The following is a 25,349-nucleotide window of genomic DNA, read 5'->3' as shown; positions in this document are numbered from 1 at the left end:
GTCAACTAGAAGAAAAATCATAGAAGAAAAATCAAAGTTTGGGATAGGTTTCTTTATTCCATTTAAGAAGAGATATGCTTACTTCATTTAAGAAAATTTCCAATTAATATAAGATAAAAATTTGCAGCTAAAGAGAGAAAACTCTGTCATCTTAACAAAGTTTACCCATTCAACACTGTTTAATCTCCAAAGGAAAAAGAATTTCAGATGACACGTTTTACATTCAGTGCTCAACTCAGTTTGACACACTTGTCACTCATTAAAAGCTTGAAGTCAAGTCAATGGTCCAGATCAGAGGTTGCAGTGCAGTCTTTAAATCACTGGCAGGGAAAAAGTCACTTGTACTTGCCTCCAAAACTCCTTCTCGAAACCATAAAAGGTTGACAGTGAATCCTGAGTGTTCACTGGTGGCCACCCCAATTCCATCCTGATTCTTGGTACTGGCAGATATCCCAGTCTCCATTCACTTGACACATGCAACCTCTCTATCTTAGAATCCTTCCAAAGCACTTTATCATAAGCAAAATATTATGCAAAAGTACTTTGTAAACTGTACACTGAATATACAATTATTCTTAAAAAGTAATTTCTCTCCTAGGGCATTACAATTTTGATATAATGCATTGTGAATAAAGCATGTAACCTGGATTCTAGTTTCCCAGGCTTAATTCCAAGCTCCATGAAGTACTTTGTGACTCTGATAGAAATAATGTCTCTAAATCTTGGTTTCTTTATCCACATTCATTACTATCCTGTTAGAAATAGTAAGCTTTTTCAAAAAGTTAAAACACATGTCATGTTTTATGTGGGTAAAAACAGGTGAAAAGGACATCTTTCCGGAAGCCCTTTGTTTTCGTTTTAATGGCTATGACTTGCTTCCTAGATCTAGTGAACAGCTGTTGTCCACTCTCTTTACCATTAACTAATTCCCTTTGGCTCTCCCCTACATTTGAACTCTAATTTTGTTAAGACATTATTTACTCTTTCTTGATTTCACTCCATTTTGTTGGAATGCATTTTCCAGCAGCTTTTAAGAAAGGGTGCATAGAGGGCAAACTATTTTGGAAACTTCCAACCTTTTAATATGTTTATTCTGCTCGTGACTGATACTTGGACTTGGCATACCATTCTCAGATTGAATTTGAGTTGTGAAAGGCAGGGCTCCATTTGTTGCCTTCTGAGAAGTCTGATACAGTTCTGATTTGAGATTTTTATGTGATTCCACCTTTTCTGTATACTTTTAGGATCCCTGGTGTTCTGAAATTTCATGATATATGTGTGTACAACTTCATTGACATAGGTATTTCATGGTCCTTTTGCAATTCTTCATTTACAGAAAAAGTTCTTGTTTGATGTCTGTGATAATTTCTTTTACACTGTTCTCTGTTCTTCTACTAGAAGAATCTTGAACATATGAAATGGAATTTCTAATAATTTGCTGTTTCCTTTTACTTTCCATAAGTATTTTTGTTCTATTCTAAGAGATTTCCTAAACTTGATCATCCAACTTTTTAATTATAAAGGTCATTGAGGCCCTGGCTGTTACCCCAGTCAGTTAAGAGTGTTGTCTCAAAATCCAAAGTTGCAGGTTCGATTCTTGGTCAGGACACATATAGGAAGCAATCAGTGAATGCACAATAAAGTAAAACAATAAATGAATGTTTCTTTCTCCCTCTCCTTTCCTTTGTCTCTCTCTAAAGTCAATCAATAAAAATAAATTAACAATAAGAAAAGTTATTGAATTTCCACATATTTAATTTTCAATCAATCTTTTTATAGTTTTTTGTTACAGAAAAAAAATTCTGATTTTTCATAGTTGTATTATCTTCTCATAAGTATGTTTCCGAGGATATTTCTTATTCAGTTTGTGCTGGTCTGTGTCTTTTAGCAAAAGGCTTTCCCTATAGGTTTGGTGTACTATGACTATACAAATTTAAAAGAACACTAAAAATCATATCAGAAGTTTTATATATGTATGTGGGCAGGGCTTGGTATCTGCTGAATTCACTATAGGGTCAGTTGGGAACATGGTGATTTGTTAGACTCTTAACTAACGTATTTCTCCAAGGGATATTCTACCTCTCCAGAGAATAACTCTCTGATCTGTCTAAACATATCCTTGCCAGCATTCTGAGAACTGACTGACCATGATGGACCGAGGGTTTGAAACTATACATTCCCTCATTCCTCTCTGTGCTGTGCTCTTGACTCTAGGTTGTAAGACTCTCTGATTCTATAACTCCAAAGAATACCCCACCAAATTTACTGTTATCTTCGGTCATGTTTTTGTAAAATTTGCAAAAGATATCCATAATCAGTGATAACTACTGTCTTTATTTATACCAATTTTCCCTTCATTATACTTCCTCTAATGTTAGGCAACATTATAGTGGCTGTGCACACTATGAGATATAATTAAGAGTCAGCTAAGTTAGGGATATGTTTACTTTGGTTTCATATGATATATTTCCATGATTTGTAGTCACTTTGGGGGGTATTTAAAAAGATTTTCTCCTTGACCAAACTCTAGGTAGGCTTCTCTACCATTTCTTGACTATGCTTGAACCTTAGCCTACAAAGGTTTGAACAACAAACTAACATAATTTATAACAGCTCAAGGCCACATCCCTAGGATGACCTTAGTCCCTGTTTAAAGTACCTGCCTGAGAAAAATCAAGGCTGCCAAAAGAACTTACTGTTTGTTCCAGCTGACACCTGAAGACAGGGTTCCTGTTTCCTACTCTGTGTGGGAGTTAGTAAACCCAGTTAGTAAACCTAGGTGGATTTCCCATGGACCAATGTCCCCCTTCAAACTTTTGCAATTTTTCACTTCCCTGAGTCTTCTGAGCCCTTAGTCACCTCCCTCCCTACTCCATTCTCCCTTCACAAACTAAGGTTCAGTTCAACTCATGGTACACGCCTCTTTATAGTAACATTATATTACTAAAACCTGTCCTTACTGCTTAAATAGTATGTTGCTTTGTTTACTTTTGGCAGCATAGTAAAGTTATTGCTAGCTCTAGAAATGGCTTCCTTAAATACTTCCTCCACCCATCATATAGAAGCAGCGGTTGTAATGCAGTAAGAGTATCTGAGAACCAGAAGTTTATGTGTAGAAGAAACATAGCTGCCATATACACAGCCAAAATCTAACTGAGAAATTCTTTCAAACATTAAATATGTAAAATTGTAAGCAGAGAACTGGGTTTCAGTGATGCCTCGTCAAAATACTTTCCTGCTGGAAGTATACTTGGAAATGTTACAGATACAGTTACAAGTACACCATTAATTTTTTTTTTGCTTTTTTGACAGAAATTTCAAAAAATAACACTTCTGTGTTAACAGGAAACAAACCTGTAGCATTACAAAACACAGAGACTATACCTGTGTTGTTTTGTTTTATGTATTCCTACAATCAGAAAATTTTTTTTTCAATTAACCCTGCCAGTGGGAAGACTGGTTATCTATTTACTCTATAAAAAATATTGCACAGTTATCAGTTATTGTCATATAAAAAGATGATGAATGGGTATGAGGCAGAGAGAGACAGAAAATATAGAGGTATGTCAGACATGACCTAATTTTGTATTATAATAGCTATCTGCTAAAAAGGGCTGCCTCCCCACGTTGAATAAGCTTCAGGCCACAAAGTCTCCATCTACTCCAATCTTTAAGTCTTCTTCTGGGTGTCAGGAGTAGACAGACTCTTGGTTAGCAGGGTGAGAGCAAAGATCTGCAGGGATGGGAGAAATGAAACTATTCCTTATGCAGATGTTTGACTGATTCTTCTCTAGTTTTCTGTGTAATTTTCCACTCACTTCCAATTCCTGACACTCTCATACTCTGCATGAAGAACTGACTTGCTTCTGGCTGGTATCCTCCTTTACAGGGAGGTTTCAGATTTCTTTGCTTTATTAAGTGAATTACTACTGGTGTAATTGCTTTCTATCTTCCAAATATTTGTTGACATTTCTTGTCTACTCAAGTTCTTCTTACATTCTTTGTTCTTAGAACGATATATATTTTTTCATTCTCTTACTATCACTTTAGTGATATTTCAGAACTGAGCAGAGATAATGTCATTCTTAATTAGAAAAGTTTCAAACGTTAAAGACTCTAGTTCAAAATGTTTGGGAATAAAGTTAGGTTACAGGTATAACAGGCTTGAAGCCTCACCTCCTTGTTCTAGCTCTTGGCCTGCAAAGTGGTAGTTAAGGGTTTTCACCAGAAAGCAGGATAACAAAAACAACATACTTTACAGAGCATTAACTGCGAGGCAGCATGATCTGGACTTGAATTTCAGTCCAATAACTTACAAGTTGTGTAGCTTTGGCTACCTCATTTCTCTGCATCTATTTTCTCAATCACAGGGTTGATGTTACTTAATTCCTAGGAGTGTTATGAAGTAGAAATAAGACTATTCCAGCACATAATAGGAACCCAAGGTTTTATAGATAAACTTAAAAATATATAAAGCACATGAAAAATTTGAGCACTTCAATTAAAATTTAAAAAGTAAAATAATTTAAAAAAGAAGCATAAGGCCTTAGATCATAGTTAGTCTGCCTTCTTGTTTTAAACACATTTGGAATATAGGTTTGCTACTTTGCACTTGGTAGATTTTTCTTTAGAAAGAGATTGTTTTTTAGAATTATTATTTTCTACCTTTCAAAATCCAAGGACTTGTAATATTATTCAGCAATAAAAAGGAATGAGCTATAAAGGTCTCAGCAGACATGAAGGAAAAGTCTGAAAAGGCTACATACTCTGTGATTCGACCTATATGGTATTTTGGAACAGGCAAAACTGTAAAGACAGTGAAAAGATCATTGGTTGCCAGGAATTTGTAGAGTAAGGGGAGAGGGAGAGAAGAAATAAATAGTTTGATACGGGGAATTTTTAGGGTGGTAAAGCTTCATTGTCAAAAAACACTATCATTTAAAGCAGTGATTTTCAACCTTTTTTGAGCCGCGGCACATTTTTTACATTTACAAAATCCTGGGGCACACCACCTACCAAAATGTCACTCTAACACAGTACATATTAGACATATAGTTAATAATATAGTTTCTAAATGTATTTATACTCACACCTGACCATGTTTCACGGCAAACTGTTTGAAAACACTGATTTAAAGAAATATCCTTGCATTTTAATGGATATAAAATGGAAACTAAATTTGTAAGAGTTAAAATATTAATAATTTTATCCAAATACTGTAATCACATGATAAGAGGGGCCACTGAGGCCATTTTGGAATATCTTAGTTTATATAAAACATTTAACATATTGGGCAACTTGCCTGAAACATTTTCTTTCAATCTAAAACTCTTGTCTGTAGTCAACAGTAGTATGATTGTTCCACACCACCCTCTGTGTGAGATAATAATCTCATTGTTGCTTTTGTGAGGCAGTTATGGGATAAATAGCCAGGAGAACTGTTAAGGATGGGAGATAAATGATTTTGTATATCCAAAGCACAACCATAAAACATGACTTATTTAAATAAGAGAAGATAAGTTGTTGAGATAATGTTTTATATTTAAAATGGGTTAAATTTTCTAAAAGACAAAGTTTTATTTGCTGTGCACTGAGAAAGAACTCACATGTGGAAAGAAAACAAATGGCTAGTATTTTACTTGAGGGTTTTATCTAAGATCAGGTATTGTATTTTTGTAGTTCAAAATGAGTCTCCTAGGAAGTAGAACGATTCGTGAAGCTACTATATACAATGTGTACATAAAGTCATGGTGCACTTTTGACCGGTCACAGGAAAGCAACAAAAGACGATAGAAATGGGAAATCTGCACCAAATAAAAGGAAAACTCTCCCAGTTTCATACCTATTCAGTGCAGTTCAATGTGAGCTCACGCACAGATATTTTAGGGCTCCTTAGGTAGCTATCCCGTATAGCCTCTACAGACTCGTCACTGACTGATGGCCTACCAGAACGGGGTTTCCCTCAACTGCTTATCCCACCAAGTAATGTTATTCCTATGTGGTGGCGCTTCATTATAAACGTGCCGATATTCACATTGCACTTTGGTCACAGATTCAAATTTAGTGAGCCAAAGAACACACTGAACTTTCCTCTGTAGCATCCACATCTCGACTGGCATGGCCGTGGGCTGCTCCGCTGTATACAGGGTGTTATGTCATCTTCTGCGCATGCGCACATGCTGCCACATCATCCTACCGAAACTGGGAGGGTTTTCCTTTTGTTTGGTGCAGTTTTCACATTTCCATCATCTTTTGTTGCTTTCCTGTGACCGGTCAAAAGTGCACCATGACTTTACAGACACACTGTATTAAACCATTTGAAAATGTTAATACAGAACTGATCTGAGCTGTAAAAATCTACTTGTGTAAACAAATAACATGTTATAGAGTATAATGAAAAGTGTTGCGTTTGAACTTCAAATGTCAGTTACTAACTTAGATAATAATGAGCATTCTGCAATATCACCGTATTTGTTATTTTAAGAGCAAAAACAGATAAGAAATCTCATCAATCCTTAACCAACTTTAAATTTAGTATTTAATATTATTTCTAAATCTTAATATGTAATTCTATGGGTGTGGTGAGGGATCAGAGGACCATCACTAAAAAAATCTCCATTTTGGGGGGAGGGGGTGAAAAAAGGGGATATAGACAGACTTTCACATGTTTCCCAACTGGGATCCACCAAGGAACCCCATATGGGGCCAATGCTTGAGTACTGAGCTATTTTTAGCACCTGAGGTTGATTCACTCAGACTAACCAAGCTATCCTTGGCTCCTGGGGCCACGCTTGAACCAGTCAAGCTACTGGCTGTGGAAGGGGAAAAGAAGTAGATGTTTGCTTCTCCTGTGTGCCCTGACTGGGAATCAAACCCAGGACATCCATACACCAGGCCAATGCTCTATTTACTGAGTTACCCACTAGGGCAAAAAAATTTCCATATTTAATTTCAGTAATGACTATGCTTTTGCTAATCCATGAAGATACAGTCAGAACTATACATGTAGGTATAAGCAGGAAGTGTGAATAGTTAATGGTTTATCAGCTTCAGAAAAATGTCATTAAATCTCATGGTGCTGAAAGTACAAAACCTTCATTGAACAACTGTATATTTTTGCTGCTCTTCTTCTCCAAATCAGCTCTCTATTCTCTATCTAGAGTAGAGAGGGACCAGAATGCTCAACAAAATCATTATAGCATTAGTATTTTGCTTTCTGATGTTATTTTCAGTGATAACTATTCATTTTTTCAAAAACGTTGAAAAAAAGAAAATACCTCAGGAAATATATATTTTAATTACTCCTAATGTGGCCTACAAGATCTTGCATGTCCTTTTTTGTCTACCTCTCCTTTGTCTTTTCTAGCCATTGTTCCCTTTTGCTCTGAGTTCTAAATTTCAGTTGCTTGAGTTGTTTGGGGTTTTTTGAACATTCTTCCTCTCTGTCTAGAAGATTCTCCCCTCTCCACTTCCCATTCCCCATTGTCAATTAATTTCAGATATCTTAATCAAGTGTCCCTGTTATAAAGTCCTATGGTTCTGTCACCAAACAACTATTTATTTAATAAAGGAACCACAAATTAGAAGCTTATTAAGTATAATCAGTTACACTTGTTACAGTTTTTAAAACTATAAAATTTGAGCCACTGTTTACAATTGGGAGATTACACATAAAGACCTATGGTAACTCCATTTCATTTATATTTGTCCCTAAATGGAAGCAAGAAACTGGTAATTGAAAACTCAGATAACTTCTCACTGCCCTTCTTCTCCCCTTTGTCACTCTGAAACAACCAAGAGTACCTTAAAAATCTATAGATTTTTCTTTATAAATTGAAATTAATCCCACTCTTTCATCAATCTCCAATTCCATTTTGGGGATAAACAGAAAAATAATAAAACATAAGAGGTGACGTCACGGAAATGGCGCCATGAGCAGCGTGTCCGACAGATCTCCCCAAAATCACAACAAATTTATCAACTAGAAACAGAAAAATTTATCCTCGGAGCATTCCGGAGTTCCACACAAACTGAAAGCGAAAGGACTGTTATCACTTGAATCTGAGAAACGAGGGTATAGAGGAAGCTACTGCAGGGACGTTCATTCAAGCTGCGGAGGGAGTGCGCCTGTGTGCTATCAACAAGACCACCCTCAGATGCCAATAAGAAAGAGGAAATCGAATATTATGGATACAAAAGAAAGAGAGGTAACACAAATAGATGTGGAAAAATCTATGGAGAAAAGACTTAACATATTGGAAGCCTTGGAGCTAAATGACAGAGAATTTAAAATAGAAATCTTAAAAATACTCAGAGATATACAAGAAAACACAGAAAGGCAATATAGGGAGATCAGAAAACAACTCAATGAACACAAAGAATATATTACCAAGGAAATTGAAACTATAAAAACAAATCAAACAGAAATGAAAAACTCAATTCACGAGCTGAAAAACGAGGTAACAAGCTTAGCTAACAGAACAGCCCAGATTGAAGATAGGATTAGTGAAATAGAAGACAAACAACCTGAGGCACAACAGAGAGAAGAAGAAAGAGACTTAAAAATAATAAAAAACGAGAAAGCCCTACAGGAATTGTCTGACTCCATCAGAAAGAATAACATAAGAATAATAGGTATATCAGAGGGAGAAGAGAAAGAAAATGGAATGGAGAATATACTCAAACAAATAATAGACGAGAACTTCCCAAGCCTGTGGAAAGAACTAAAGCCTCAAATTCAAGAAGCAAACAGAACACCGAGTTTTCTTAACCCCAACAAACCCACTCCAAGGCACATCATAATAAAGATGACACAAACCAATGACAAAGAAAAAATTCTCAAGGCAGCCAGGGAAAAGAAGAGTACAACATATAAAGGAAGGCCTATTAGATTATCATCAGATTTCTCAGCAGAAACTCTACAAGCTAGAAGAGAGTGGACCCCAATATTTAAAGCCCTGAAAGAGAGGAACTTTCAGCCAAGAATACTATACCCATCAAAGCTATCCTTCAAGTACGAAGGAGATATAAAAATATTCACAAATACAGAAAAGATGAGAGAATTTATCAGCAGAAAGCCCCCACTCCAGGAAATACTAAAGGGGGTTTTCCAACCAGATTCAAAGAACAAAAGAAAACAACACCACAAGTAACAGCTCCACCAAGAACACAATAAAACCAAACTTAAACTGTGACAACAAAGAAAAAAAAGGGGGGAGAGGATGGAGATTAACAGTAGCAAAGGACGATGAAGTGAAGAAATACTCATAAGATAGGGTACTACAATGAATATGGTAGGTACCCTTTTCATTACTTAATGGTAACCACCCTTGAAAAAACCACCACAAAAACACTTGACTTAAAAAACGTAGCAACAGAGGAAAGAAGTATGGAACACAAACAAACAAAAACAAATGATAGAAAAACAAAAGAGAAGAATCAAACTAGATACAAAACTAACAGAAAGCAATTTATAAAATGGCAGTAGGGAACACACAAGTGTCAATAATTACACTAAATGTAAATGGATTAAACTTACCAATAAAAAGACACAGAGTAGCAGAATGGATTAAAAAAGAAAATCCAACTATATGCTGCCTACAAGAAACACATCTAAGCAACAAGGATAAAAACAAATTCAAAGTGAAAGGCTGGAAAACAATACTCCAAGCAAACAACACCCAAAAAAAACCAGGCGTAGCAATACTCATATCTAATAATGCTGACTACAAGACAGAAAAAGTACTCAGAGACAAAAATGGTCATTTCATAATGATTAAGGGGAAGTTGAATCAAGAAGACATAACAATCCTTAATATATATGCACCAAACCAAGGAGCACCAAAATATATAAGACAGCTACTTATTGACCTTAAAACAAAAACTAACAAAAATACAATCATACTTGGAGACCTCAATACACCGCCCACGGCTCTAGATCGGTCATCCAAACAGAGAATCAATAAAGATATAGTGGCCTTAAACTAAATACTACAACACCTGGATATGATAGACATCTACAGGACACTTCATCCCAAAGCGACTGAGTACACATTTTTCTCTAATGTACATGGAACATTCTCAAGAATTGACCATATGTTGGGCCACAAAGACAATATCAGCAAATTTAGAAAAATTGAAATTGTACCAAGCATATTTTCTGATCATAAAGCCTTGAAACTAGAATTCAACTGCAAAAAAGAGGGGGAAAAACCCACAAAAATGTGGAAACTAAACAACATACTTCTAAAAAATGAATGGGTCAAAAAAGAAATAAGTGCAGAGATCAAAAGATATATACAGACAAATGAAAATGAAAATACGACATATCAGAATCTCTGGGATGCAGCAAAAGCAGTAATAAGAGGAAAGTTCATATCACTTCAGGCCTATATGAACAAACAAGAGAGAGCCGAAGTAAACCACTTAACTTCACACCTTAAGGAACTTGAAAAAGAAGAACAAAGACAACCCAAAACCAGCCGAAGAAAGGAGATAATAAAAATCAGAGCAGAAATAAATGAAATAGAGAACAGAAAAACTATAAAAAAAATCAATAAAACAAGGAGCTGGTTCTTTGAAAAGATCAACAAAATAGACAAACCCTTGGCAAGACTCACCAAGGAAAAAAGGCACAGGATTCAAATAAATAAAATCCAAAATGAAAGAGGAGATATCACCACAGACATCATAGATATACAAAGAATTATTGTAGAATACTATGAAAAATTATATGCCACCAAATACAACAATCTAGAAGAAATGGATAAATTCCTAGAACAATACAACCTTCCTAGACTGAGTCATGAAGAAGTAGAAAGCCTAAACAGACCAATCAGCAGGGAGGAAATAGAAAAAACTATTAAAAACCTCCCCAAAAATAAAAGTCCAGGCCCAGATGGTTATACTAGTGAATTCTATCAAACATTCAAAGAAGACTTGGTTCCTATTCTACTCAAAGTCTTCCAAAAAATTGAAGAAGAAGCAATACTTCCAAACACATTTTATGAGGCCAACATAACCCTCATACCAAAACCTGGCAAGGATGGCACAAAGAAAGAAAACTACAGACCAATATCTCTAATGAATACAGATGCTAAAATACTAAACAAAATACTGGCAAACCGAATACAACAACATATTAAAAAAATAATACATCATGATCAAGTGGGATTCATCCCAGAATCTCAAGGATGGTTCAACATACGCAAAACGGTTAACGTAATACACCATATCAACAAAACAAAGAACAAAAACCACATGATCTTATCAATAGATGCTTTTGATAAAATACAACACAATTTTATGTTTAAGACTCTCAACAAAATGGGTATAGAAGGAAAATATCTCAACATGATAAAGGCCATATATGATAAACCATCAGCCAACATCCTATTAAACGGCATAAAACTGAGGACTTTCTACCTTAAATCAGGAACAAGACAGGGTTGTCCACTCTCTCCATTCTTATTCAACGTGGTGCTAGAAGTTCTGGCCAGAGCAATCAGACAAGACAAAGAAATAAAAGGCATCCATATCGGAAAAGAAGAAGTAAAGCTATCACTTTTTGCTGATGATATGATCCTATACATCGAAAACCCGAAGGACTCCACAAAAAGATTATTAGAAACAATAAACCAATACAGTAAGGTCGCAGGATACAAAATTAACATACAAAAGTCCATAGCCTTTCTATATGCCAACAATGAAATATTAGAAAACGAACTCAAAAAAATAATCCCCTTCACGATTGCAACAAAAAAATAAAATACCTAGGAATAAACATAACAAAGAACGTAAAGGACCTATATAATGAAAATTACAAAGCATTGTTAAGGGAAATCGAAAAAGATACAATGAGATGGAAAAATATTCCTTGTTCTTGGATAGGAAGAATAAATATAATCAAAATGGCCATATTACCCAAAGCAATATACAAATTTAATGCAATTCCCATCAAAATCCCTATGAGATTTTTTAAAGAAATGGAACAAAAAATCATCTGATTTATATGGAACTATAAAAAACCCCGAATAGCCAAAACAATCCTAAGGAAAAAGAATGAAGCTGGGGGCATTACAATACCTGACTTTAAACTATATTATAGGGCCACGATAATCAAAACAGCATGGTATTGGCAGAAAAATACACACTCAGACCAATGGAACAGAATAGAAAGCCCAGAAATAAAACCACATATATATGGTCAAATAATCTTTGATAAAGGGGCCAACAACGCACAATGGAGAAAAGAAAGCCTCTTCAACAAATGGTGTTGGGAAAACTGGAAAGCCACATGCAAAAGAATGAAACTCGACTACAGCCTGTCCCCGTGTACTAAAATTAATTCAAAATAGATCAAAGACCTAAATATAAGACCTGAAACAATAAAGTACATAGAAGAAGACATAGGTACTAAAATCATGGACCTGGTTTTTAAAGAACATTTTATGAACTTGACTCCAATGGCAAGAGAAGTGAAGGCAAAGATAAATGAATGGGACTACATCAGAATAAAAATTTTTTGCTCAGCAAGTGAAACTGATAACAAAATAAACAGACAGCCAACTAAATGGGAAATGATATTTTCACATGACAGCTCAGATAAGGGCCTAATATCCAAAATTTACAAAGAACTCATAAAACTCAACAACAAACAAACAAACAATCCAATAAAAAAATGGGAAGAGGACATGAACAGACACTTCTCCCAGGAAGAGATACAAATGGCCAACAGATATATGAAAAGATGCTCAGCTACATTAGTTATTAGAGAAATGCAAATCAAAATTACAATGAGATACCACCTCACCCCTGTTAGATTAGCTATTATCAACAAGACGGGTAATAGCAAATGTTGGAGAGGCTGTGGAGAAAAAGGAACCCTCATTCACTGTTGGTGGGACTGTAAAGTAGTACAACCATTATGGAGGAAAGTATGGTGGTTCCTCAAAAAACTGCAAATAGAACTACCTTATGACCCAGGAATCCCTCTACTGGGTATATACCCCAAAACCTCAGAAACATTGATACGTGAAGACACATGTAGCCCCATGTTCATTGCAGCACTGTTCACAGTGGCCAAGACATGGAAACAACCAAAAAGCCCTTCAATAGAAGACTGGATAAAGAAGATGTGGCACATATACACTATGGAATACTACTCAGCCATAAGAAATGATGACATCAGATCATTTACAGCAAAATGGTGGGATCTTGATAACATTATACGGAGTGAAATAAGTAAATCAGAAAAAAACAAGAACTACATGATTCCATACATTGGTGGAACATAAAAACGAGACTAAGAGACATGGACAAGAGTGTGGTGGTTACCAGGGGTGGGGGGAGGGAGGACATGGGAGGGAGGGAGGGAGAGAGTTAGGGGGAGGGGGAGGGGCACAGAGAACTAGATAGAGGGTGGCGGAGGACAATCTGACTTTGGGTATGCAACATAATTTAATGACAAAATAACCTAGACATGTTTTCTTTGAATATATGTACCCTGATTTATTAATGTCATCCCATTACCGTTAATAAAAATTTATTTAAAAAAAACATGAAAAAATAAAAATAAAACATAGATTTAAAGAGTTTGCATACTTTAGTACTTTGCTCTATTTCTTAGTTTTTATACCTTGACTCATTTTGTTTTAATCCCAACACATTTGTATGTTATTTAGGGGAAAAAAAGGTCTGGCCTGACCAGGTGGTGGCACAGTGTACAGAGCATTGACCTGGGATGCTTTGAACCCAGGTTCAAATTCCCGATGTTGCTGGCTTGAGTGGGGGCTCATCCGGCTTGAGAGTGGGCTCACCAGCTTCAGTGTGGGGTCACCGGCTTAAGTGTGGGATCATAGATGTGACATGATCCCATGATTGCTGGCTTGAGCCCAAAGGTCACTGGCATGAAGCCCAAGGTTGCTGGCTTGAGCAAGGGGTCACTGGCCTGGCTGGAGCCTCCCAGTCAAGGGCTCAAGGCACATATAAGTAAGTAATCAATGAACAACTAAAGTGATACAACTATGAGTTGATGCTTCTCATCTCTCTCCTTTTCTATCTGTCTCTGTCTCTCTGTCTGTGTCTCTTGCTAAAAGAAAAGTCTGGATTTCTTATAGATTTTAGGTAGCCTGCTACATAACTTTGGTACTCAAAAAATGTATTACTTTCATGAAATATTCCATGCTCTGCTAAATAATGAGAAAGGCTGCATTACAAAAGCTTTAAGTCAATAAGTCCCTTCTCCTAGCTACTTAAGACACTAATACAATATTGTTGAGGAACCAATGAAGTGCTACATAATAATAAGATGCCACCAGTATTTTTCATGCATGTTGAAAATAATCCTATCATAAAGTATACAGGTAATACTAAAATAAAATCTTTTAAAATTTTATTTAAACCTTTTCCTTTCTTAAGCTTCTGTAATAAAACGTACATCACACAACTGAAGATGTTTCAGCCAAATGTTAATTTCCTCTTGTAAACAGGATTTGTAAGTTTTCATATGCTGAACTCCCTTCAGTATATTCAGTATTTCCTTCTAAAATAGTATGTATATATATATATATTTCTTTATCTTAATATTAAAGTAACTATTTTAATCTCTGATAATAAATCAAGTGTCCTTTCTCACAGATTTCTCAATTTCTTTCTATAGGTTCTCTAAAAATATTTCTTTTTTGCTTTTAAATACTATCTTTGAATGTACATTCTAAGAATTTATTTAAACCACATATAATGACATAAATATTAATTTTCAACTATACAAAGGAAATTCAACAACAAAACAAAAAAGCATTTAAACATCTCGGCTATTACAAACTGACTCTAAAATTACCATTTTGGTTTTATTCAGATTGTCATACTTATCTTGAAAACTGCTTGAATGTAGCCTCAAAAAAAAAAATAACCACATGGACACTATAGCAGAATAACATCAAAGAGACCAGGCTGAAGGCAGACAGACTTCATCCTGTAAATAGGGCTTATAGGGTGGTAACCTTGGAAATTGTTGTCTTAACACCAGTGGCCAACATCCAATATTGGATGGTGCCATGAAAAATTCAGTATTTCTTCCAAAACACCCTGCTACTATTTTTAGATTGAGAAATACCAAATGTACTTCTCTCATAGTTATTTCCTCTTGTGTTAAAATGGCACACATACCAATACATGTCAAGAACTTTTAGAAAAGTTTTCTAGCACCACTTGTACTTCCTTGGAATGTAATATCACACTATATCATCTACCAGGGAATAGAAGTTTGGAAAGATTTTTGGCAAAAATAATAATTCCTTTCTGTGTGTTCTCTCTTAAAGAATTAAGGGGTTAGTATAAAGTGAAGAAAAGGAGGAAGAAGGAAGAGAAATTTATCAAGACTGAATGTTACACATTCTTTGCATACTCAAAATATTAAACACTATGTGCACTTTGAAAGCAGTTATGCATACCTGGTACCAGGTTTTGTGTCAGGTGCATTATGTATATTATCTTTAGTGCTTACCACATCATTAAAGCAGACATTATCTCCATTTTATTGAAACTTTCAAAATATACAGGATAATCTTTCCGGTGAGATTAAAAACTTGTCTAAGTTCACATAGCTTCTATGTGCTTGGGCTGGAATGTGAACACAAATTTATCTCACTCTACAGATCTCTCTTTTAGCAGCAGAACCACGCTGAACGTTTCCCAATTCACACAGGGGTGGTGGAACAAGGACTCAAACCCCAATCTGTCTTGACTCCAAAGTCTGTGCTCTCTATTCACTATATAGTGCTTTCAGAAATGAAAAGATTCTTTTTAGTCATAATATACACTTAAAATTGAAGGCCTATTTAACACCTTAGGCAACTACTCAAATGACTTAGCTAACAAGGAAATCTATATGATAAATATCTATCCACTTCAACAGTTTACAGAAAAAGGCAATGAGGTGACTGCTACATTTATACTACAAACAGGAAAGCATGTCATGATAAAATGAAAAAAAGTGAGGAAAAGCCTAATAACTTACATAGTACTTACTCTTCGCCAGGTACTGCTCTAAGTTGTGTATTACTGGTTTATTTAATACAACAACCCTATGAGGTAGGTACAATTATCATTCTCATATATTCAGAGTTAAGGAAATATCTGTAGATACAAAGATTAAGCCATATCCCTAAAGTCATACCACTATAAGTGGTACAGCCAGGATCTGAAACCCAGATGATCTGACTCTACATTCCATGCTGTTAACCTCTCTTTTAGAAAGAAATGACTAAAAAGAACAATATTTATAAAACTTAGTCTATTTTGTTTGCAGGGTTACCAACAGGGTGGTGTTTCCATAATTTTACTGTCAATAGATATTTTGAACAGTGAATTTGCCAATCTGTTTTAGCAATGAATTTAATTAAATTTGTTGATTTCTTACTTATTCTTTTAAACTCAATTAAGTGGGGATTTCAGTAAGATACTGCATTTAGTGACTTCAAATCAATAATTAATTCTAACCTATCTTTATCTACAAAGACTGTCTCAAAGATTAAAGTGAAATACAGAGATAGCTTACCAATTTTTTTTTGTGGACTTAAAAAAAACCAGTGTATTTCCCTCAAATTACGTTGCAAGCTTACATCACATAATGCTTTGCCTAGAAAAGACACATTCAGTGTGTTTCTGTGTGTATAGTCTGAATTCACTTTCTTGGACTTTTCATGACTACTTCCCTGTTCCTTTGGGTATCAAGCACCATTATGGGACTCAATATGATTTTATAAAGACTAGTCTTATCTATTCAGGAAAAGCATCCTAAATAAATGCACTTTGATTAAAAATAAAACTTAAAGGCAAAGCTTGCATTTAAATCCTTTGTTTTTCTTTGTCATATTTTTCTTATACACTATTTTCTTCCCTAATAGGAATCAAATATAGTGACCAAGTAAATGATGAGCCAGAATAATGACACTGGGCATCAGGTCAATTCACATCAATAGAAGGCATCCTATTTACAAAAGTAAATAGAGTTTACCTTTTCAATGAGTCAGTCCTAACAAACATATATTCTTATTTTCTGATTAGAGAAATAATGACTTTACTTTAATGGACAAGCAGAGTTACTACTAATCAGTCTATATTAAATGCAAACAGATTACCAGTGTTTACCTAGAGCACTTATGTATAAAATTAAAAAAGCATTATATTTTCTTGATTTGAAAATGTACAGTCAGCATTCCTAGTATATACATTTGCGAACTGACCAGAAAAATTCTTTAATTATAATAAATCATCCTCAATCCTCTGTTTACTTTGGCAAGCTGGAAATGACAGGAAAACATCTGCAGGGTACAGACAGTATTCCTACTTTGGAAAACTAGCTTCTTGGTAACTGTTCATTAAAAAAAAGCACAGGAAGAAAGAAAGAAAGAAGGAATGGAGGGAGGGAGGAAGGGAGGGAGGGAAAGAAAGAAGGCAGGAGGAAAGAAGAAAGAGAAAAAGATAACTTGATTTTCATAAAGATTCTCCCCCCCCCAAAAAAAATATAAGAACAAAACTACTATTTGACCAGTAAGAAATAATAAACTTTAGTTAAAATTTGATAAGTTAGAAAGTTGATGATGTTATTTTTAATTATGGGGAAGAGGGAAGAAGTTTTAAACAAACATAAACATTTTTGTTATTTTACCAAAAAGGATAATTTTCAACAATAGAAAACCGGTGGAGTACTTGGTACAGATAATCCACTATAAAATAAAAATTAACATAGGCAGTAGTAGGTTTACTATTATCTTGAGAGTACTTAATATATAATCCTAATGTATATTTCTTTTATTCTTTGGTTGATAGGCAAATTTATCTCTTGGATAATTTTAAGTGTTTATTATCAGCAGTCACTTGTGCCTGCCTGAAAATTATGAGAGCTATACACTCAGCAGAAGGACTGAAGCCAATGAAATGCTCTTTGAAGAAATAATTCTTCTATTTAAAAAGCATTTTGGTTTGGTTTTCTTCTACAGATTGTTATATCCTAGGTAACCACATTACTTTCATCTTTTCAACCATAGTATCAAAGCTTAGATCATAGTTACATTCCATATTTTTATACTTAAGCATTCAACTCCTAGTGAATACAATATATAGCCTAATCTGCATTGCATGATGTGGAAGTTCCCTGGTGTATGATTTGTTCTCCCAAGAGGACAGTGTTTCCTTTCTTAAATCTTTCAAATAATTAGCAAGAAGCTATGGGTAGGAGAGAGCATGTTCCATGTGAATTGCATCTTTGTGTAAATATATATTTTCAAACATCTTCCCAAGTGGCCTTTATTTGCTCTCGCCAAATGAACAAAAACAGGTAGGTCTGTCCTAAGCAAAAAGGAATATATGGCACTGTCCTTAGCTCTTGTACCCTTTTGATAGCATCACCAACATGAAACTAAACCAGATTGAGCTAGAAAGGTCAGTTTTGAATCTAGATTTCTACACAAGCAGAACAGGTCGTATTCAAGGGAGAGAGTCCAGTGAGGGATGATGAGGCTTAAGCAGAAGAGTTTCTGAGGGCTTAAATGATTATTTGTGGAAAGAGGTATAAGAATGTCTCATTATCTTATAATTACATTTCACTCAGTGATTCCAATTATTTATATCTGTACCTGGTAAATCAGAGAAGAGAAGAATGCACTCATTAAAGCCATTAGCTAAAAGCCGGTCCCGCAACTGCTGCAGAATTGCTACTCCAATACAGAATGGGAAAGAAGAATTCCCAAGCAGCAAGGTATCCCACAGGTGAAAAATTTTGTGCAGTGGAAATACATCTGCAAAATGAAAAAGTATAAAGAAATTAATTAAAATAAAAAATAAAATAACAAAAAACAATAACAAGTCGCTTTACTAGACATATGACCATTATGGTCCAAACTATTATTTAAGAACATGTACTACCAAACTGTCTTTATAAAAGGTCTATTTGGCTTTGTAAATTTATTTCTTCCTAAGAAATCTTAAAAAATTGATAATCAGATTGGTCAAACAAATGACATTTTCTAACCCTCATTATGAATGTTGGTGTAGTTGTTCCATACAATATAGTTCTTCCTAGAATTTTCCAGTCAATTACATTATTCTTGTAAGTGTATTTACCCAGGTGAAGTTTAGTACTGTTGAAGTACTATTATTATGTACTCTAAATACTTACTTTAGTAAATTCACATAAAAAATCCAATTAGGCCCTGGCCAGTTGGTTGAGCTGTAGAGCCTCGGCCTGGCGTGCGGGGGACCTGGGTTCGATTCCCGGCCAGGGCACACAGGAGAAGCGCCCATTTGCTTCTCCACCCCTTACCCCCCCCTCCTTCCTCTCTGTCTCTCTCTTTCCCTCCCGCAGCCATTGGAGCAAAGATGGCCCGGGCGCTGGGGATGGCTCCTTGGCCTCTGCCCCAGGCGCTAGAGTGGCTCTGGTCGCGGCAGAGCGACGCCCCAGAGGGGCAGAGCATCACCCCCTGGTGGGCAGAGCATCGCCCCTGGTGGGCGTGCCAGGTGGATCCAGGTTGGGCGCATGCGGGAGTCTGTCTGACTGTCTCTCCCTGTTTCCAGCTTCAGAAAAATACAAAAAAAAAAAAAAAATCCAATTAACAATTTTCTATGTTTTGCAGTTTATTTGTTTTTCATTTTACAATTCTGTAGATATCTTTCCAGGCCAGTGCATAGATTTTTACTTCAAATATTGTATTTTACTTATCATGTGTGTATAATTAAGCAGGATGAGCATTGTATTAATATTTTTAATTGGTTAAAGTATTATACATTCACATAATCTGTTTAATTTCTGAAGGAATTCCTGTTTCAGAAGTAACAAAAGTATTAGTTACTAGAGAATCTCTAAAAATTAAGCCTGATGTGGTTGTAAAAGTTGCCTTCCAAAACTTTATATAAAAACTATAGCTACTAGTAATTTCTTTTTTGATAGAGGACAGAAATTTTAGAAATGTCACATGTAAAATATATTTTCAGCCAAAACAATACTTTTTTATATTCAGCAGTCAGAACAATTGATATTCTTTTCTACCAATCTCTATTACATTGGAACTACATAAGTATGCTTATATAATTAAATCTGCAGATAGTATTATAAATATAATACACTGGGGAAGAATAGACTGTCCTTTTGCTAGCACAATATCAAAAGAGAAAGGAAGATGATACTTACGAGTAAACATGGTGAGAAACCAAGGGATGGCATATAGCTATGAGGGAAAAAGAAAGGGGTAATGGGGATAGGTGGATAAAGAAGAGATATAAGAGATAATTAGAATGATTACCAATAAACTGAATAGTAAAGAAAGTTCTGTGCTTTGCTCTACTCTATTAATTAAAATAAAACAAATGTAGATAAATATAATTATTATCACATATACCCTATTAAATAATGGTATTTCTCACAAATGCTGCATATGAGCCTTATGTCAAGAATTATTCAAAAGAATATCTTCATTTCATCAAAGGATAGACTCAGGTTCATGACTAATTCAATCAGAACACTAGCATGCTAAGTTCAAGAGTGTACATAAATATTCCTGAGATTTAAGTGGTCCTCATTAGTGTTGAATTACCTTTACTATTTTTGAGAATAGGTATTTAATAAAATGTCCAAAATGCCTCATAAAAAGGTGTTATAACATATATGCTTTCTGTTACAACTTTCTAAATTAATTGGAAGCTTCAAAACATACTAAAAGTAATAAAATCTAGAAATAAAAGAATCTGGTTCTTTAGCTGAATGGAAAATTTATTTTCCTAAGTTTACTGTCTAAGAATAAAAAAATACATACATACACTTTCAATTAACTTTGTGAGATTGTGGACGAAATCATTCCTAATTTCTAACAGCAGAGTGCTATCTCCTTTGTCAACAGCAAGTATCAAAAATCCATAATAGCTGATAAAAAATTTCTGGAAAAGCTCTAATTTTACTTTACTTTCTGTGTGAACATAGTCTATTAAACAAAGATTTCTGTACAACCTATAGGGTTCAAATATTCTTTCACCAGCTATGTATCATGAATTTATGAGTACAAAATCATATATGTTTGCAGTGCACACAAATGAGCATTCATCTACCAAAATACCAGTCAAGAACCATAAGTATAGGATATATTCCTAAAAGTGGGATACTTGGGTCAAAAGGTAGTTCCAAAAATCTTACCTTTTGCAATGGCATGGATAAACTTGGAGATTATTATACTAAGTGAAATAAGCCAGACAGAGAAAGACAAATATTATATGATTTCACTTAGATGAGGAATCTAATGAACATGATGAACTGAGGAATGGACTAGAGGCAGAGGTGGGGTCACAGGGAGCTGAGGGACAGCTGTCAGAAGGAAGGGAGATGAGGGGATGGGAAGGTAAAGGGATTAGTGTAATTATGTATAAATAACACAGATACAGATAATAGGACAGCAAAGCTAGAGGGAAGGGAGGGAGGGAGCTGGGGGGCAAATGGGGTATAATGGGGGTATGTTGTTGGGGGGGTGAGGTTGTTATATTGAGTGGGACACTTTGAATCCATGTTAACACAATAAATTAAAAAACTTAAAAAAAGAACTGTTAAGTACAGCCTGACCAGGCAGTGGTGCAGCGGATAGAGTGTCAGGCTAGGACGCTGAAGACCCAGGTTCAAAACCCTGAGGTCGCTAGCTTGAGCGCAGGCTCACCAGCTTGAGCATGAGGTTGCTGGCTTAAGAATGGGATCATAGACATGCTCCATGATCGCTGGCTTGAATCCAAAGGCTGCTGGCTTGAAGCCCAAAGTCACTGGCTTGAGCAAGAGGTCACCGGCTTGGCTGAACCCACCAGTCAAGATTCATAGGAGAAAACAATCAATGAACAACTAAGGTGCCACAACTATGAGTTGATGCTTCTCATCCTCTCCCTTCCTATCTGTTTGTTCCTATCTGTCCCTCTCTCTGTCTCTTGCTAAAAAACAAAAACAAAAACAAATCATAATTACATACTAAATTGAAATCTAAGTACTTTATGCAAAGTAAAGCCCCATTGTTCTCTGCAAAATCATCATTTACATATGTTAACACATACAGAGTCCTTTCTATTGACATTACAAATGAGAGAACTGAGAAGTACAGAGATATGTGACTTCAGGGTAAAGAGTATGGACTATAGAAAACAATAAATATAACAGAATTCAAACTTTTTAGCCAAATTTGTTTAAAAATAAAGTCAAAAATTAGTTATATCACTAATATTCAATTTTTATTCCTTTTCAAGACACGACATCAATTATATTTCCCTCTACCTTTCTGATTAAAGCCCATCGTTTGTCATTAGAAGTCTTTCTGAATTACTTCAGCAACTAGCTGACAACTCATTTTTCCACATACTGAAGAAGGCACACATATGAGGGAACTATCCAGGGCAGGGAAGAACCACTTGAAAGAATCAAAGTGAAAACTTGCCAGGCTCATACAAAGCTAGGAATAGTTCATTTTATCACCAGCCAGAATAAAAAATAGAAATAAAACAGAACAACAGACCCTGTAATAAGCATGGTATCAGGGTATTGTCTTAGTAATGTGTGAAATTATGCTCCCAAATTATGCTGCCCTGGTCTCATTTAATAACCTTAAAAGTAAGCCTTGAAAGAATCATACTATTTGAATGTGATTTTACTGCATCCTGCCATAAAAGCTCAAGAACATTTATAACAATATAAAAATATCTAATACCCAGCAAGGCAAAATCCACAGTGACTAGGCTCCAATAAAAAATAACAGTTATGCAAAGCAGCAGGGAAAAATATCCATAATGAGGACCAAAATCATTTAATCAAAATGGATGCATAACTAACATATATATATATATGTATATATATATATATATTTTTTTTTTTTTTCATTTTTCTGAAGCTGGAAACAGGGAGAGACAGTCAGACAGACTCCCGCATGCGCCCGACCGGGATCCACCCGGCACGCCCACCAGGGGCGATGCTCTGCCCATCCTGGGCATCGCCATATTGCGACCAGAGCCACTCTAGCGCCTGAGGCAGAGGCCACAGAGCCATGCCCAGCGCCCGGGCCATCTTTGCTCCAATGGAGCCTTGGCTGCGGGAGGGGAAGAGAGAGACAGAGAGGAAAGCGCGGCGGAGGGGTGGAGAAGCAAATGGGCGCTTCTCCTATGTGCCCTGGCCGGGAATCGAACCCGGGTCCTCCGCACGCTAGGCCGACGCTCTACCGCTGAGCCAACCGGCCAGGGCCAACATATATTTTTTAATTGTAGGCAACAGAATTAAAGTACATTTTATATCCGTACTCCAGATATTCAAAAAGCTAAAGAACAATTGAACATGTTGAGTCAATACAAGGATAGGAAAAAAGGAAACAAATAAAAATCCTAATGAAAATAAAATGAGATAAAAAAAAAAAAGCCCCACTAAATGGGATTAATAGCAGATTAGATATCTCAGAAAAAAAAAGGATCAGTGAACTTGAAAACAAAGTAATAGAAAGGATCCAAAATAAAACAAAGAAAAAACATGTCCTGTGCATCAATAAGGAACTTCAAGCGGCTGCACATGTGACTGGAGACTACAAAGGATGGAACTATACACTAATGTATCAAAATTTCAAACACCCAAAGCACAAGTACCATGAAGAAAACTACATGAAGGCTCTTAATACTTGAATTTCTCAAAATCAGTGGTAAAGAAAAAATATCTTACAAGTTATCCAGAGGAAAAAAGACATGTGAGTTTTTTTATTTTGTTGTTGAAAACAGTGCACAACAAATGACAGTGGAGCAAAATTTTTAAAGTATTAAAAAACCTTAAAAACCTGCCAACTTAGAATTGTATGTCCAGCAAAATATATTTCAGAGACAAAGGTAAAATAAAGACTTTTGTACACAGAAGCTGAAATATTAATTCATCACCAGCAGTTCTTCACTACTAGAAATGTCAAAGAAAGTCCTTCGGGCAGAAAAAAAATAATATGAGATGAAAATCTGGATCTACATAGAAGAATGAAAAGACTCAAGAATTGCAAATACGAGGTTAAATAAAAGAGACTTTTATTTTAAAATATTTAAAAATTGACTTTTAGCCTGACCAGGTGGTGGCGCAGTGGATAGAGCGTCGGACTGGGATGCAGAAGGACCCGGGTTCGAGACCCCGAGGTCGCCAGCTTGAGCGCGGGCTCATCTGGCTTGAGCAAAAAGCTCACCAGCTTGGACCCAAGGTTGCTGGCTCCAGCAGGGGGTTACTCGGTCTGCTGAAGGCCCACGGTCAAGGCACATGTGAGAAAGCAATCAATGAACAACTAAGAAGTTGCAACGCGCAATGAGAAACTGATGATTGATGCTTCTCATCTCTCTCCATTCCTCTCTGTCTGTCCCTGTCTATCTCTGCCTCTGTAAAAAAAAAAATAAAAATAAAAAAAAATTGACTTTTAAGCAAAAACAATTTATTATGGGGTTTATAATATAGGTAGAAATAAAATGTAGGATAACAAAAATGCCAGGATGAGGAAATAAGGTATACTAATATAAAATATTTATACTATATGTGAAGTATGATATTACTTGAAAGCAGACTGTTAACAAGTTGAAGAGGTATAGTACAGACTAAAATTTCTTGACCTCAGCACTATTCACAGTTTGGGTTGAATAAATCTTTCAGGCCAGAAGTGTGTGTGTGTTGGGGGGGGGGGGATTGTCAGTATATTTACATATTAAGATTTTGCAGCAACTTGGACTCTACCCATTAGATGCCAGTAGCACTTGCCCAGTTTTGCCAAAAATATCTCTGGGAATTGTCAAAAATCTCCTGGGAGGTAAAGTTGCCTCTTTTTGAGAAACGCTATGTAAGTCCTAAAGAAACCAGTAAGAAAACACAACAAAGAGTTATTGTAAGCAATATGCCAACAAAAAAGATAAAATGGAATCACAGAAAAAAAAAATCCAATTAATCCAAAGAAGACAGGTAAAAAAGGAAAATGAGAACAAAGAACTGGTGGGAACTGACCTGTGGTGGCGCAGTGGATAAAGTGTCAACCTGAAACTCTGAGATCACTGGTTTGAATCGCTGGGCTTCCCGGTCAAGGCACATATAGGAAATAACTACTAGGAGTTGATGCTTCCCTCTTTCTCGTGCTCTTTTGCTCTCTGCCCTTTCTCTAAAAATCAATAAAAAGGACCCTCCCTACCCCCAAAAAGAACTGATGGGACAAATAAAACAAAAATAACCAAATGGTGGATTTAAAGACAACCACAACAGTAATCACATAATTCTGTGATAGTTAATTTTATGTGCCAACCTGAGTTAGGTGTACCCAGATATTTAGCTAAACACTATTCTG

At 35.7% G+C, this 25,349-nt stretch overlaps 1 protein-coding gene across 2 annotated transcripts in view; it reads right to left on the bottom strand.

The window, feature by feature from the left end:
* Positions 1 to 25,349, bottom strand: part of TBCK (TBC1 domain containing kinase) — a 263,198-nt gene that overhangs the window by 96,420 nt on the left and 141,429 nt on the right. For both annotated transcript variants that reach the window (XM_066278774.1, XM_066278773.1), the window contains exons 21-22: positions 20,189 to 20,225; positions 18,639 to 18,800 (exon numbers count right to left, since the gene is read on the bottom strand). In XM_066278774.1, coding sequence (XP_066134871.1) covers positions 18,639 to 18,800; positions 20,189 to 20,225 — 199 coding nt within the window. The remainder of the gene's footprint in view (positions 1 to 18,638; positions 18,801 to 20,188; positions 20,226 to 25,349) is intronic.

The sequence above is a fragment of the Saccopteryx bilineata genome, chromosome 5 (assembly GCF_036850765.1).
Source record: "Saccopteryx bilineata isolate mSacBil1 chromosome 5, mSacBil1_pri_phased_curated, whole genome shotgun sequence".
NCBI lineage: Eukaryota > Metazoa > Chordata > Mammalia > Chiroptera > Emballonuridae > Saccopteryx > Saccopteryx bilineata.
The sequence above is the reverse complement of the archived record's forward strand: the minus strand, read 5'-3'. Positions and strand labels throughout refer to the sequence as shown.